Source organism: Hirundo rustica, chromosome 2, assembly GCF_015227805.2.
Source record: "Hirundo rustica isolate bHirRus1 chromosome 2, bHirRus1.pri.v3, whole genome shotgun sequence".
NCBI lineage: Eukaryota > Metazoa > Chordata > Aves > Passeriformes > Hirundinidae > Hirundo > Hirundo rustica.
In genome coordinates, this window is record NC_053451.1 from 15,631,703 (window position 1) to 15,648,280 (window position 16,578).

Here is a 16,578-nt window from a genome sequence, read left to right on the forward strand (position 1 = left end):
GGAAAAAACTCACCCCTTCCCAGAGACCATAATTTAGAGAAAAATCCATTTTACAGGGTTAAATCCTTAGAATCAGCAATCTCTACTTTAAAGTTGTGCTGATAAGGTAAGAGAAGGTTTGCTGCAGGTACAAAGACCATGTGATACTATGACAAGGAGACTGGAAACAACTCCAGAATCCTGCCCCATCTCTATGTCTTTTAATGTGTGTGTCCATTGGGCACTAATTCTAACTGTTGGAGGTGGATGAGGTGGCAATTTTCACTTTCACCACAAGCTAACAGTATACTTCAACTCTAATAGAATCAATTAACTGTATTACCAAAATTTAAGCTGTATATGTGTAAACTTCTGTTTCATCATTTCAGAAACCTTGAAGTCAATATTAATATAGTTCCACAAAAAATATAGGGAATTTCCCAACCTCCTTCCATCTTGAACACCTATTAAACATGTGTTTTCTTTGATTAATTGTAATTCCAAACAGATTTTGTAAATCACAAATTGTCATAGTGGATCACTTTGGTAGCCTGCTCTGAAAAGGAACCACTTCTAAATGTTTTTACTAAGAGGCACAACTAGTTTTGCCGCATTCTTGTCATACGTTACTTGCTGTGCTTGAATAGATAAGCTCTGCTCTGGGGAAATGAGACCAGATGAAGAACAGATAATTCCTATCTGGAATAGCTCCAAATGGGTCAGTGGGAACTGAGTGGAGTTATCCATCCCTGAATGCATTTCCTTGGAGATTTCTGCCTTTTTGCAGTGTCTTGACACAAAGTTTTAACAACCAGACATTCAAGAGGGGTGATATATGAAAAGATTTTCAAGCCCTGCTGCAAGTCACCAGAGGGAGGCAAAGGAGCCAACACCTTAATTGAATGTTTTTGCACGAGCTGCAGTAAATGTGGTTTTGGAGGTTGCTCCCTTCCCCAAAGAAGCTGCCTGCTCTTTTAGATGGGTCAGCCCAACTGCCTGTGGCCAGTTTCCAACTCAGGTAGTGTGAAATGTTTGCCAGAAGATGACTACATACCAAAAAACACACAGCTCGCTCCTTTGAGCACAGCACAGACGGTAAAACCAGTCTAGAGAGGGGGCACAGAGCACCTACCAAGTGGAGGCCACTGGAGAAGCAGCTCTTTGCAGCCAGCTCCTGAGTGAGCTCTGTTGCCAACCAGTGGTTAACTACTGTCTGGAAAGAGCACCTAGACTACAAAATCACAAAGCACCCTGGCTCATGCGCCCCTCTGTCTAAAGCTTGGCTGTCCCATGGTCCATGGAATATCATCACTTGGCCAGAAGCTGTACTTCTTTTGGAAAGCCTCAATCTATACTTACTTACCCTTTAACAGTCAATCCCCAAGACCAGATGAAGTACTCCTGAACTTGCTGGGAGGACTACCAAGAAAACAAAACCTTAAGTCCCGCTTCTCAGATGAAGAAATCAGAGCACTCACAAAGCTGTTACACTGGGAGCTCCAGTAAAGAAACCAGCAACATCCACACCTACTGCTCAGTCCTGTTTCTGTTAATCAATGCAAGGCAAGAAACCACCAGCACACAACCATGTAACAGTGGTGTCCTTACTGTCAGTAGATGGTGTAAGGTTTTCCATCCTTCTAAAAAACATGACTTGAACATCTTTACTTTCACACAAGATGTGCTTGTCACTTGGAAAGCATGTTTTGCAAGCCACTGCACTGATTACAACCTTAGAGTGTACTGCCCCTTACTCTCATTTCCATCACATGAAATTTTTGGTTTGTAATTACTGGAATCATTGCTCTGCTAAAAAGGGCAGAATTTACACAATCCTATATCCTCCATACAGCAAGGAGCTTGAGGTGTGACATTCATATATATATAAATGCAAACATACTAATTTTCTGTAATTCAAATTCATCTCCTTGAAGAGAGGCCATTATCCACACCTATTTTGTTTTTCTTTTGTTCTATGAGTAAATTCTCACATGAAAAGATAAATATTTTTGGTGAATGGAGGCACCTGGAGAGCTTTGGAATCTGTATCAAGATTTGATATTCAGATAGCTCTCTAATAGTGTTTTGGTCCAAATGAAGAAAAAAACGTTGGTTTAGAACCAATATAATATTACAATCAAGGGCAGAAAAGTGACTTATTTAGGGCTTAAGACTCAAAGACACACAGCCATTACTGGCTGATATTGTCCAAGAGAACAGAAAACTTTTTTTTGAAACCTCAGCTGCAGGTTGAAGGAGGGTTAAGGGAAGGTAGGCAGACTCCAGATCAGGTTGTGAGAATGAGGACTAAACAGACAGCATTCAGCTTTAAGCAAAAAACAGGTCTGAGTGAAAGTTTAACTTCTCTTAAGAGTTCTTTGACTCCAAACTATTCCAGGCTCAAGCTTGCTATCACCATTGCTTCAGGCACTCCTCACCCTGGCAGCAACTGTTGTAAACTCTCATCACAAGAGCACATTCCAAGAGCTAGCCAAGCTTACATAAAGTCCTTGTTCGGTACTTTTTCAATTTGCTTTACTTTTAATCTTCTTATACCACAGGAATTTTTTCAAAATCCCCAGAATTTAAATAAAACACAGCTCTAGACTTACTTTTTAAAACCACACCGGACATCTCACCTAACAACTTCAATGAACCTATTACAATATATAAACCAAATTACACTTTTATCAGCAGCAGTCTTCATCTCTTTGTTGGCTTGATGTAAGGAGGTATGTAAATTGTCTGCTGGTTTCATACACTCTATGCACTAATAAGATACAGATGTATACATATAGTAATGTTAAACGTAATACATTATATATGCAAATATATTCAGTGGTTAAATATATTTACCTACATTATCTTGATACATAATGTGTTTTAATGCATTATATGTATGCATACATGTATACACATATACATGGACATTTGTCAAATATTATTTTTATTTATTAAACTGAAACCATTTTTTCAACTTCTGGTTATTACATATGTTTTTTGTAAGGTGGCAAAATTACATCATTCAGAGTATTCAGGACTAAGGATGTCAATTAAGCCTAGAGAATTCCAACACAGGTGAACCAATCAAACACCGGATGGGGCAGGCTACCCAGAGAGGAAGCACAAGCTCTGTCCTTAGAGCTCCATTTTCAACTGCAGAAAGCCCCAGGCAGCCTCGTCTGCTTTGGGCACAGCATCAGATCAGAGACCTCCTTCAGGTGATGCTATCTACCAATTTCTTGACCAAACCTCCACACCCAACAGCTTGTGTTAAGTATTTTACTAGAGTCACTAAAAATAATTATTCCACTCAGAGAAACAGCGGTCATTCTGTCAAGCAATTAGATGAAGTTACTATGGTCTTCAGCTATTTTGCTAAGCTTTGTTTTGGAAAAGAACTACTAATTAAAATAAATTGTCATACCTTTTCTTCACAAAACTTATAAATCAAACTGTTTATTATCCCTCACAGTCTATTAAACACATGCAAAGAACAAGTCATGAACAGCTAAGCTTCTTGCGAGTTTGCCCTCATTTTGGTTTGAAAGACAGGTATCTGCTAGGGATGGGCGGGGCCTCTCTAGGCATGGGGAATTCCAATCCACTCCCTCCAAGTTATTATAATTTAGAAAATTAAAGGGGCTTTTCAGGCAGAGCTATGGGGAAATGAGTAACAGTTCTTTACTAGTAAGTATAACAAGGCAAACAAACAACAACTACAGCATTAATAATAAACAGAACCAGGAACCTCAAGGGGCTTTGTTTCACAAAGTCCAGGGCAGTCTGATCTCCTGGGACCCTGAGAGCATCAAGCTGGAATGGTGGAAACTCCTGAGCTGGTGGCTGGAACAGCAAGATGTCTGACTCTTGGGGACATGGGCATCTACATGACAGATTTTCACAGGCAGCTTCTCTACTCGACTGGCAATATCTTTCTACTCATCTGCAGCCCAGACTGGTTTTCCCCTACGCTGCCAATTGGCCTTTTTCCACCTGTCCAGCCAACCCCACAGAGCACTGGCTACTATCTACGAATCAGTGCAGAGGTAGAGCTTTGGCTATTTTTCTCTTTCAGCAATGTCCAGGGCCAGTTGAACAGCTTTGAGTTCAGCAAGTTGGCTTGACCCACCTTCTCCTTCAGTGGCTTGTGCAACCTGTCGTGTGGGGCTCCATACGGCTGCTTTCCATTTCCAGTTCTTCCCTACGACGCGGCAGGAACCGTCAGTGAAAAGAGCATAGCGTGTTTCTTCTGCTGGCAGTTGGTTGTATGGTGGACCCTCTTCGGCACGTGTCACTTGCTCCTGTTCCTCTTCATCCGTGAGACCAAATTTTTTCACCTTCTGGCCAGTTTGTAATCATCTCCAAAATCCCAGGGTGATTTGGGTTTCCAATGCGGGCGCGCTGAGTGATGAGGGCAATCCATTTGTTCTACGTGGTGTCAGTGGCATGGTGGATAGAGGGAACCTTTCCTTTAAACATCCACCCCAGCACCAGTAGCTGGAGTGCTAGGAGGAGTTGTGCTTCGGTGCCAATCACCTCAGGCAGCTTGAACTCCTTCATAGGCGGCCAAGATTTCTTTTTCTGTTGGAGTGTAGTTGGCTTCAGATTCTCTGTAACTTCAGCTCCAGAATCCCAGTGGTCGGCCCCGAGTCTCCCCAGGCACCTTCTGCCAAAGGCTCCAGGACAGGCCATTGTTCCCGGCTGCTGAGTAGAGCACGTTCTTCACATCTGGTCCCGTCCTCACTGGGCCAAGGGCTACTGCATGAGCGATCTCCTGCTTGATCTGGGCAAAGGCTTGTTGCTGTTCAGGGCCCCAGTGGAAATCGTTCTTGTGGGTGACCGGGTAGAGAGGGCTCACAATCTGGCTGTACTCAGGAATGTGCATTCTCCAGAAACCTATGGTGCCTAGGAAAGCTTGTGTTTCCTTCTTGCTGGTCGGTGGGGACATTGCGGTGATCTTATTGATGACCTCAGTGGGAATCTGATGCTGTCCATCTTGCCACTTTACTCCCAGGAACTGGATCTCTTTGCTCTTCTTGATGACAAAACTGGCTTCCAGGATAATCTGGATGATTTTTCTCTCCTTTTTCAGGGCAGGGGGAGGGTTTCTCACACCCTGGGGAAATGTGCTCCTCCAGCATCTGGCCCATTGCATGTATCTCCTTTATCAAAACCCCTACCCAGCCTGGGTGGTTCATTACTGAGGTGGGCTGTGGGGCAGCATCAGGCAGTGGGCCAGCGTCCCTATTCTGTGGGGCAGTGTCAGGCCCCATGGCAGTATCCCTAGTCTCTGGAGCAGGTGTCTGTGCAGTGATCCAAGTCAATATTACCTTATCTCTGAAATCTAAATAGCCTAGGATTATCAGCAACACTTGGTTAGTATCTAGAGGAAATTGAAACCCTTCAAAAGCTGGTGGAGTAGGCACAATGAACTGGTTGAAGAGCTGGGAGAAAACCTCACCTACTGTCATTTCCTCACAGAAAGTACCATTCTTAAAGTAACCCCAAAAACATACACTTAGTGTGTGATAGCCATGTATCCATGTGCCCACCTTCCAGAGGAAGTTAAAGATCCATGAATTCCTCACCTTATCAATCCATAAAGCAAACTGGATAACAGCCACAGTAGTCTTAGTTATAGGGCCCATGTTTAGATAAGGGCCTGCAAATGGAAGAAATACGCTACAACCACATGCCACCCAAACCAGGGTAAGTTAGACCACATGATGCTACTTAATGAGGTTTCTATATCCAGTACGCAATAAATTAGATCACTCAAGAACTGTTATTCCTTTTTCTCTCAAAGCTGCACATTGGGCACCAAAATCTGTCTTGGTTTGAAAGACAGGTATCTGCTAGGGAGGGGTGGGGCCTCTCTAGGAACGGGGAATTCCAATCCCTTCCCTCCAAGTTATTATACAGAGGATTAAAGGGGCTTTTCAGGCAGAGCTATGGGGAAAAGAATAACAGCTCTTTACTAGTAAGTATAACAAAGCAAACAAACAACAACTGCAGCATTAATAATAAACAAAAACAAGAACCTCCAGGGACTTTGTTTCACAAAGCCCAGGGCAGTCTGATCTCTTGGGATGTCGAGAGCACCAAGCTGGAATGGTGGAAACTCCCTGGCTGGTGGATGGAACAGTGGGGTGTTCCCGGCAGGCAGGGGTGTGCAGGGCTACAGCATAGCAAAAAAAAAAAGCAGTGCTGAAGAAGCCCCGATGGGTAGACAAGGCTGGCCCAGCTCCAGCAGGGCAGGCGAAGGAGCTCAGAATTCCTGGGCACACAAGCAGATGATGGTAGATTTCCCAGGATCGGACTTTCTGTGGACAGTGAACTTCTCCTGCAGCAAGCAGCAGCCTGGCCGTCCTCTCCGATGCCCAGAGCAAGAAGAGCCCCCAGCTCCCCCAGCCCTGTCCTTTTCCTGCCCCAAAACTCTGTGATCTTCCCCCTCCTGACTTTCAGCCACCTCCTTTGTGTTGGTCAAGCACCATCTGAGCACCAGTACTTAGTCTCTTAGCAACTCATGGGGAAAAATTCTAAAAGAAAAAAAGAACAAACCTAACCTCCAACAGCACTGATCAATTAAAAATGGGTAAGGGAGATGATTTACATCTGTCACACAAACAGCTCATGGGGGAAAAAAAATTAAAACCATGAAGATCTTGTCAGCTTCCTCAGGTTTTAATATGTGTTTTGTGAAAAAGCACAGCAGTTGATCATGTTTCTTCCACAGAAAAGGCATCTGAAGATCACACAAGTCTCAAAATTGTCTGTTAATCATTAATCAAACAAAAGACAAATGAGAAAGCAAGGGAGCAGCTTCTTTTATTTACTGGCTCCCCTGACTGCCAGGGATCCTGATGATTCTAGAGAGCCTGCCCTACGTACGCACTCAGCCACACACCCCATGTCAGCATCTTAAATAAAAGTGCAAAAGAGATCCAGAAACAAATGCAAACCTTTGTCAGGGAAATTTGGGAACAGAATCGATAGAAAGAGGAACTGAAAGTCAAGTAATAGAAACAAAGTAAAGGCTTTGCTCCCCCTCCCACATTTAAATGTCATTTCTTGAAAGATCTACTAGGAAACTAAACAATGAAGAAAAAAATATTTGGGGTTTCTACTAAAAAACAAACAAACCCCACCAAAATATCAATAAGAACCTATAAAGCACTACATTACCAACTTTAAAGAAACACTGCCAATAAACATCTTTTTGGTCTTTTTTTCTGAGGGCCAGCTTATGCAATACCAATATCTTAACAACTTCATTTCAGTCAGCTGGTAAAGAGAAACAGGCAGCTAGAGCAGGGAGCAAAATAGGCATGGCAGAAACCTCAGTGTGCTAATAAGAGGAAATTATTTATGAACTGGAATCATTCACACAAATTCACAAAGATAATCTACTAAAACCAGACAATTACTGAAAGAGATTTAAATGCAAAAATAGCTACTGCAGAATATGGCAGTTTCACAAACCATGACAGCTCTCAGCCAATGGATTTCCCAACCACAGTGAGTATGATTCACATGAGAGTCAAAAAGTAATATGCTAAGCATATATAGCATATATATGCTATGGCATCACCAGGACATCACTACAAAATATTTCCTTTTAAGACACTAAATCACTGTTAATCTACCTGTAATTTCAGAAAGTAACTCATCACGTATACAATAGAGAAATGGGTTTGTTCCTGCTTCTTTTACCTTCTTTACACCATTTCCCAAAGAAAAAATACACTACAAAGCAAAGTACATATTCTTTGCTGCTTTCCAGGAAGTATTTGTTAAAATGGCAGGAAAAACCTTTCATTTCAGAAAAGAGATCTGCAGAAAATCTAATTCAAACACAAAAATATTCATCCTTTAGCATAACAAGATAGTTCAAGAGCAAAAATTGCACACATGCAATTTCTATTATGAAATATTTTAGCGTTATAAAAACAAGTGGCTTGCTCAAAACATCGGCCTTACAGAACCAAGACTGCCAAATGCCTTATCACAAGACCACCAAATGTTAAAACCTACTTCACCATCAAACACAAAGAAAAGGAATAAATGCCAAGCCTCAAACATTCACATGGAATGATAGAAAGCTTCTGCAGAAACATCAGTGCCCATTTCAGTAAATGTTTCCAGGCAGAGAATGTCTCAAAATTCTGGCCATCACTAAGACAGACATCATCGCAGAGGTCTCTGAGTATAGATGTTCAGTCTTCCTGAACAGTTCTGGTACAAAATCCACGCCTCCTTTCTTCCGGTACCTTTGTACTGGCAACACCTACAAACCTGTCCATAAGGCCCGGGCTATAAGGACCCAACAGAAAAGCCCATCCTTCTCTGGTCTATCTTGAAGCATGTTCTCAATCATAAAATCTCATTTTTTTACTTAAGCTACACACCCATGGCAAACATTTCCTTCTATTATATTTAGACAATAAATGGTTGAAAGAAGCTACTAAAACCCCAACGAGTCCTATAACTGGAAGCTTTAAACGTCTCAGCATCTGTAGAACCGGCCAGCTTGATACATCCTGCTCAATGTCAGAAAGATCATGCCTCAAAGCAAGAGCATGTGTCTGGCAGTCTGGGCTGCAGAGCTGGTATGAAGCTGTCTGCCTCCTCTTATTCATGGGGTACTGGGGTCCCTCCCGGGAAGGGCACCTGAGACCCTAGACCTGCACTCCCATGCCGTGCGTGGGAGGCGAAGGGGGACCGTGAGCATCCGTCTCTGCTATCTGCCTAAATACTGTCATCCACCCCAGTCCTCGACCTCCCCAGGCGAAGGGGGAATTGACACGGGAGGAAGACAGAAACCGAAGTCTGCAGGTGGAAGTATGGCAAGCACGGAACGAAGGAGACCAGGAGGTGACTCACCCCACCCACACCTTCTTTGAGATCTGGCGGGGGGGAGGGAGAACCGTGCCGACTCCTCCTCTGGGGTCCGAGCTTGCTTCCAGCCCACCCCGCAGGGACTGCGGTGCGCGCACACCCACGGACGGGGGGGTACGGGGGACCCTCAGCCCCCGCCCCACACAGAGGGAGGGACCCGGCGGCGGTGCCGCCCCGGGGAAGGAAGGAAAGAGGGCGGCCAGGGGGCGGCGGCGGAGTGGCGCGGGCTGCCGGCACCTCCTCTCTGCTGCACTGCAGAGGCGCCATCTTCCCGCGCCTCAGCGCCGCCGGCCCGCGGGGGGGGCTCGGGCCAGCCCTGACCACCGCCCCCTGGGCGCCGCCTTCCCGCGGGGCCACTGCACCAGCCGGCGGGGAGCTCTGGCCGCCGCCCCGCAAACATGCGCCGCCACCCTTCCCCCTCCCCCGGCTCCGCAGCCCAGCTTCGCTGCCCTCCCGGGGGGACGCCCTCACGTCCCCCGCTCGCAGCCTGGCTGCTCGCCCCTAGCCCCCACCCCATCGGGGAATGCCACGGGGCCACTCGCCTGCGGCGTGCCTGCTCGTGGGGGAAGTTTCCCTTCCAGAGCCCCTGGCGGAGCCAACCCCAAGGCAGAGCCGGCGACCCTGCCGTACCTACGCGGCGCTGCCCGTGGACCCCTGCCCGCTGCCGCAGCAGGCGGGCGGCGGCCGAAGTTAACGGGGCAGCGCCCCGGCAGCCGAACCAGCGCAGGGAGACACGGACACGCTTAGCGGGGCTGGGGGCGCCAGCCCGGGGAATTCCCAGCCCGCTCCCTCCCCGACGCCTCCGCCACCCCCCGCTCGCCGCTCCTATTGTTTGGCGAAGGGAGAGCGGCGGCAGCTAGGGATGGAACGCCCGTGGGAAAGCAGCCCTCGCCCGCCCCGCCGCGGCCAAGCCCACGCCGCGGGGGCGGCTGCGGACAAAAGCTTCGGAGAAGCGGTAGAGGGTGGCGAAGAAGCCCCCACCCGTAGCTTCCTGCCCCACTTACCTCGAGAGCCCGGGTGGCGCCGGCGGCCAGCAGCAGGACGGCTAAGTGGGGCAGCATCGCTGTGGCCGGGAGCGGGGAGGGAGGAAGGAAGGAGGGATGCCGTCAGGCGAGACGCGACCGAGTCCGACTGTAAATCCTCGAGGCCGCGCCGCTGCCGGGGAAAACGACTGATCTGCGGCGGCTCCGGGAGCGGCGCGGCGGGGCCGGTCAGCTGATGGCCCGGCCCGCCCCCGAGCAGGCGGTGCGGCCGCCCGGCCTGCGGGGACCCCTGGCGGCGGCGCCCGGGCGGTGCGGCCGTGGCTGGGAGCTGCCGGACCGACCCTTCCCTGCCCTTGATGGTTCTCAGTAGCAGCTCCCGTTCCCTCCTCGGCCGCTCGGGTACCACCGATCACCTTCCTCGAAGGCACCGTATACTGCCTGTGCAGGGACCGCGACGCCTCCATGTGCGGTCTCCCCTCGCTGAGGCGCCGCGTTCAGAAACGCAACCACCATCTTTGCAAGGTGCTCACGAAAACATCCAAATCTAAACGTGTTGTATGATTTAGAGGCTATTTAACACGTTCTGCCTTTCCTGGCAAGGTTGCACACCAACAGGGATCTCCTGTTCCCGTCGAGGTGGAGGTGATGAGTCAGCACAGCCGTTTCACACAACGCACCACACACACCATCGATAACAAAGATATGCAGGAACATCACAAGAGCTGGGACTTTTGAACAAGGAGGAAATCAAATTATTTCTTCCTTGGATGAACAAGGAAGAAATCAAATGAAAACGCAGGACTTTGTCAAATACCAAGAAATCGGGAGGCCAACATAATCCCACCATCTCACTCTCTGAACAGCACTGTTATAATTGGTATAGTAAACCTGTAAGAAGAACTTGAAAGTGACTATTAGGAGCTTTGTGTTGAAACAGCTGCTATTGTAGCCAAAATTCAGTATGACAGAGCCTGACCCATTCTGCCACTGATGTGCAAAGTCTGTGGCAGGATTTCTGCTCCTAGCAAGGCTCCCAAGACAGCAGTGGATAGACCCACTCTGTAACAGGGACCTACAGCCAGGCCGTGTGAGGGGCAGGTGATGAAAATCTGGAGCACAAGTCTGATGAGGAGCAGCTGAAGGAACGTGGGATGTTCAGCCTGAAAAAGGGAATCTCAGAAGGGATTTTTTTCACTTTCTGTAACTACCTGACAGGAGTTTGCAGAGACATAGGGGTCACTCTTTCCCCCCATCATAAGTGATAGGATAATGGCCTGACTGGAAGATGGAAATGGCCTCAAATTGCAATAGGGTAATCTAGGCTGGATCAAGCTACCCAGGGGGTTGATTGACTCATGAACCCTGGAGGTATTTAAAAGGCATATGGCACTTTGTAGCAGTTTAGGGGCATGGTTCAGTGATGGACTTGGTCGTGCTGAGTTATTGGTCGGACTTGATGATCTTAGGGGTCTTTTCCAACCTAATTGATTCTGTGATATAATTCTATGACATACCCTTGGTGTATGGCTCACTACAGAAGCCAGGTGTTGTGCACACTGCCACTCTCACACTCATCTTCCCTTGAAGTCAGAACTGCAATCCACTGAGACTCTTGACCAAAGTTATGTCCAGATGTGGAAGGATGCTTTGCAGATGAGAGGAACCTAGGTTACCTGTCAGGTGGGCCGCATCATGCATTGAGAGACCATAGTGCTTTAGCATTTCACCCCTAAAACCAGGCCTTGGAAGACTGTCCTCATACAAACAAGAATCTTCTTGTACAAGCTTATGAACTGGCAATGTATGGAGTTTTCTGGGGAATTTCTTGAGTCACACCTGATGAATTTAACAGATCTCTGAAAGGCATATAACAGCTGAGCTTCTGAAACACACCAGTGATACAACTGCACATTGAAATTAGTTAAACAGTAGTGATGGCAGGCTTAGCTGTAAGAATTTAACTGTTTTCTGCTTTTTAGGATAATGATCACATGGCTTTGAGGGGTTAGAAAGGATTTGCTGTACAGATTTTCTAACCTGTTGGCTTCTAAACTCAGACATTGGAAAAGTAACTCCGTGGCTGCAAATAAGCGACATCCTGTTAAAGCTTATAGAGGTCATTCAAAAACAATTCTTCCCTGAGACAATGGAGGCAATCAGAAGGAAGCTCTTTACAAGTTTCTGAGGGGGAAAAAAAAAAAAGGGATGGATGGAAAACTAAGAAAGATTCATGTAGCCCTTTTATTTTAGGTTGGCTTGCTACCTCTTTGTAATCAATATTTCCTAGTACTGAAATCAAAGACTATTTCAACTGCTGCTTCTCTGGATCAGCCAAGTCTGTCTTTTTTGTCACAGTGGGAGTGCAAGAAGGCTGGAGGTTCCTTTTGCCTATGGCTAAGAGTGGAGCAGACCCGTGGGATTGCACACCTTCAAGGAAAGCAGTAAATACTCCGGTAAAAAGATGGGGAAAAGTCAAAGGTACCAGACCTCTATGAAACAGGTATTTCCATTTACAGCCACTAAACACCAGTGGCAATATCCAAAACACAATGCTGATGTTTGCTTAATATTTCATGAAATTACCCCCTAAAAGGTCATAGGTAAAGACACTTTTGAAAGTTCATAAGGTCTACAAAATTTGTAGATGACCTGCTGATAGAGAAAATAACAGATTGTGTCTTATTTTCCACTCTTTATCATCTTTCAGGATCTGTACAGAAGGTCCAATACACTTTTTCCTTTCTTTCTCTACTTGTCATCTTAGTATAGAAATATATTCTTACCAGAACTCCGAAGCTGCCATAGCTGGAGTGCGACAAAGCCCACTGCTACCTCACAGCAGGGCCAACAATGGAAATCACCTTCCTGAAGAAGAAGGCAGCACAGGTTGGATCACAAAATGATAGGGCTTATATTCAAATTTAATATAATGCAAACAGTTCCGAACTATACCCAGATGTGATTTTACCTTTAACTGCTGAGCTTTTTTATTCAATCTTAATGTAGTAACTTTCTAGTGATGAGCAAACATGCATGTAATGTTTCAATTTTTGGCCACTTCTGTGCTCTGCCTATTTTTTTTCATAAATCATGTCTAATATTATTTTACAGCCTTGTCATTTTAATATGTTATGTATATGCAAACATTGTTCAGCCATTCTGTTTCTCATCGAATACTCATGAAACAAGTGAACCTTAACCACAAATGCTGATACTACTCTGCAATAAGTAATAAACCACCTCAGCCTGCTTCATAACCTAGCGAATTAGAGGACAGAACTTGTCTGTGATTTCTGAGGAGAGCGAGGCAGCCTGTGGCAGCGACACAATTACAAGGTTGCCAGATATCTCTGAATATATGCAAGTGGTTCTACATAATACCTGCCATTTACCCATGTTCACTGAATTTCTAATGCAGGAGGGTTGTTTCATTCACACCAACAAAATAGAATTATTACTGCATTTGTCAGCTATATTTTATTTGTATGAGAAATACTTCCTCAGATTCTTTTGGAACAATGCTGCAGCTAGAGCTTTCATGGAGACAATTTCTCCAATTGTTCCCATCTCTGAGAAGAGGACTCCAAGTTGGCAAACTCGATTTTTGGTCCAGACTTCAATGCTGACTCACTATCTCCTTCTGGAGTTGCTTCACTTCAGTGCTCTCCATTTTCTTCACAGGAGGTGATACTGTGTGCCCGCTTTTTTGATTAATGTATAGAACAGATCAAAGCATAAGGGTTAGTATTTCTGAATGAACCTATGGAAGATAAAGACTTAGGTGCTACTGAGCTGACACCTTCGGTATTAGTCCCAGTTAAGGAGTTTCTCTGTACTCTGAAAACTAGCGCAGCATAAATTACTGTTCTGGTTTGAAAGTAAACCAGAGGGAAAAATTAACCCCACACAATTACCTCTAGAGACATTTGAGGTTGGAGTTACAATTTAATAGAGAGATTACAATGAATGCAATGATACACAGAAACTGGCTTGAAGCCACAAAGTCAGAGTAAACCCTGTTGGTCATGGTGGTGGTCACAGTCCTATCAAATGGTGGATGCAGTTCCTATTGAAGTGATAGCTGCAGTTGAAAGCAGTGATCCTGTGAAAGTCCTGGTCTTTCTCTCCATCCAGTGGTGGTGCTGATGGTGTCCCAAGTCCCTAATTATATATGATCGGGCTCAGGTGGGAACGTTCAGTACTTCCCCCAGGGCAGGGAACTTTACAATGAATTTATGTAATCATAGGATATTTTTGTTACTTATTGATGGTCTAAGTCTTTAGTGCTGCCCATTATGATAGTGCTGTTGAACCATTATGGTTCATTAGCAGAGATGACCCCCTCAGGATGGATGTTATCATTTGAGTAATTTGTGAAGACGAAGAAACACTTCCCTGCCTCTGCCTCGAACCCTTTCCCTCTCTTTTAACACCCAGCTTGTAGCCCGAGGGGTTGGATATGCACTGGGCAGCTACTGCAAACCACTCATCATTAACAGTTTTTCAGAATTGTCACAGTAGTACACAGTTTGGTTACACCCCACACTGACACCCTCCTTCTGCAATGCAGGACAATGACCAAATTTATTTCAGACAGCTCCAGGAGTAATTTGCATTTTCACATGCACAACATAAATTTTAATGCAAAACCTTTTGGGTTTATGCTACAACTTGAACCATTGCACTAATCTGTTCACTATCGTGCAAGTGTCCTCTAGAGACACTTTTTTCCTTTGGAGTCAGCCTCCAGGCCTGAGAAAAAAGGCTGTCTAAATATTAATCCAAAATAGGAAAAGATAAATTGTACCTAATCTACCTTACACAAGTATGTGCTGATAGTCACAGCAATGGGTGCAGATATGATTTAAAACAGTGAACAGTTGGTCATTGTCTGAATTCTGCAAAACATCTTTAACTTTGGCTTTTATAGATGCAGTACACATTTAAGTAGCCAGTAGCCATAGAGACCTCCTCAAACGCAAATGATTTGTTCTGCATAACACAGTACTAGTAGTAGGCATCGATGATATCTGCTGGAGCAGGTACATAATACAAATGGCAGAGCAAAGTGAATAATGAAATCGCAGTCCAAACTCCCAGGCACGTTCAGCCAAGGAAATGAAATGGAGATGTGAACAACAGTAATTGCTCCTGTGATTAGGATGTGAATACACATGGACATCACTCCATATCAAACAAATATGGTGCTATCCTGTGTCTTCCTTTGTTTACATAAGCTATTGTGCTTGCTGATGGTGTCAATAAAGGGGAAATCTTTAGGATATCTGCTTCTTAATTTGATTCTATACTCCCAATTTTGTTTGCCTAATTACTACATAATGCAATTATTCCTTGCAGAATCAGAGTTTAATTTTTTTTTTTTTTTTTTTTTAATCCCACACTTCATGCTCTGAATCTTCCTAGATATTTTTGGCCTCATGCCTGTGGTGGTTTATTTACCAGTAAAGTACTGCAGGTGCAGGATTTCTGCAACTGTTTTAACTCACCATTCTATATGCAAACCACTGAATACAAACATGATTCTCCCAAAAAATAAAAAAGCCACCCTACAGTAAACCAAACCAAAATTTCTTTTCAAGCAAGTCATGTTTGGCATTGCTTACAGAACAATTAGCATTTCTGAATGATTAAAGCAAATCCTTGAGAGCACCTAACTCCACAGGAACCCCAGAGTAAATGACACTTGGCCATTTTCTCCCATCTAACTGAAAGTTATGATGTGCTTTTTTGCATTTGCAGTTATGAAAGCCACCAGATGAGATAGTTATGGTCCTCTCAGCATCTTTCCAGTAGCCTGTTCTACTGTGATTTGTCTTCCCAAATAAAATAATATTGCAGTTTGCTGTGTGAATATCCCAAATCAGTAACACTTAACAAAGATAGATGCAACCAACAGGATGCCTTTGATTTATCTCAATATCTGAGTGCACTGGTAAGCTTTTTTAATACTATTTAAAATTCATTAAGTAAATGGATTTTTACTGTCAAAGATTTACTTCATTATTTTATCCCTTCCTGTGCTTCTGCTTTTCCCAACTCTCCACAGACACAGCTCTCAAGGTTTGTCCAGGTTCCCTCCAGGAGATTTAGCTCTTACATAACTTTGCTCAGAGCCATTCTGCTGCCTGTCATCTGTCCCGCTCAGCCCCCCAAACCAGGAATCCACACACATTCCTCTCAGCTTTTAGACTCTTATCTTTAAACACTTTCATAGTCTGAGATAGAACCTGTTAATACACACTTAATTTCCCTTACAGACTCTGTGTGAGAGAATAGTGCTGCCAATAAATTAACCAATTCTGCTTGGACGTTGTGTTGTTATTTAAGAAAAACCTTGTTATTTTTGAAAGCTTCCACCTTTTCCAGGCCACGCAAGCCTTCCATGGATGCCTGAATGGACCTCAAGATAAAAAAGAGGTCTCTGTCTGGCCAAAGGAAGCTCTCTGTACAAAGTCAGACACTGTGCTTTGTTTCCCCGCTATCTTGGAATGGAAATAAAAATAATGAAATTTATCAGATGATTATGTATGTATAAATATATAAACACAAAATATTTCTTAGCTTCTGAGTTCAGTTAACTGAAGACATTTGTACTGAAGGAGAGAATACACTGCCATTTTGATTCTTTCAGCATTGTGTCTCAGACCATAAAACACCTGCTTAATTGCTAACACAGCAAGTTGGGATGCTCAGA

At 44.8% G+C, this 16,578-nt stretch overlaps 1 protein-coding gene across 6 annotated transcripts in view; it reads right to left on the reverse strand.

The window, feature by feature from the left end:
• Positions 1–10,103, reverse strand: part of APP (amyloid beta precursor protein) — a 211,836-nt gene extending 201,733 nt beyond the window's left edge. For 4 of the 6 annotated variants that reach the window (XM_040055536.2, XM_040055535.2, XM_040055533.2 and 1 more), the window contains exon 1: positions 9,885–10,103. In XM_040055536.2, coding sequence (XP_039911470.1) covers positions 9,885–9,941 — 57 coding nt within the window. In that variant the 5' untranslated portion in view covers positions 9,942–10,103. Of the gene's footprint in view, positions 1–8,865; positions 9,018–9,884 lie in introns of those variants that run through there. The other 2 variants (XM_040055538.2, XM_040055537.2) reach the window with 2 other exon arrangements.
• Between the last annotated feature and the right edge of the window lie 6,475 nt (positions 10,104–16,578).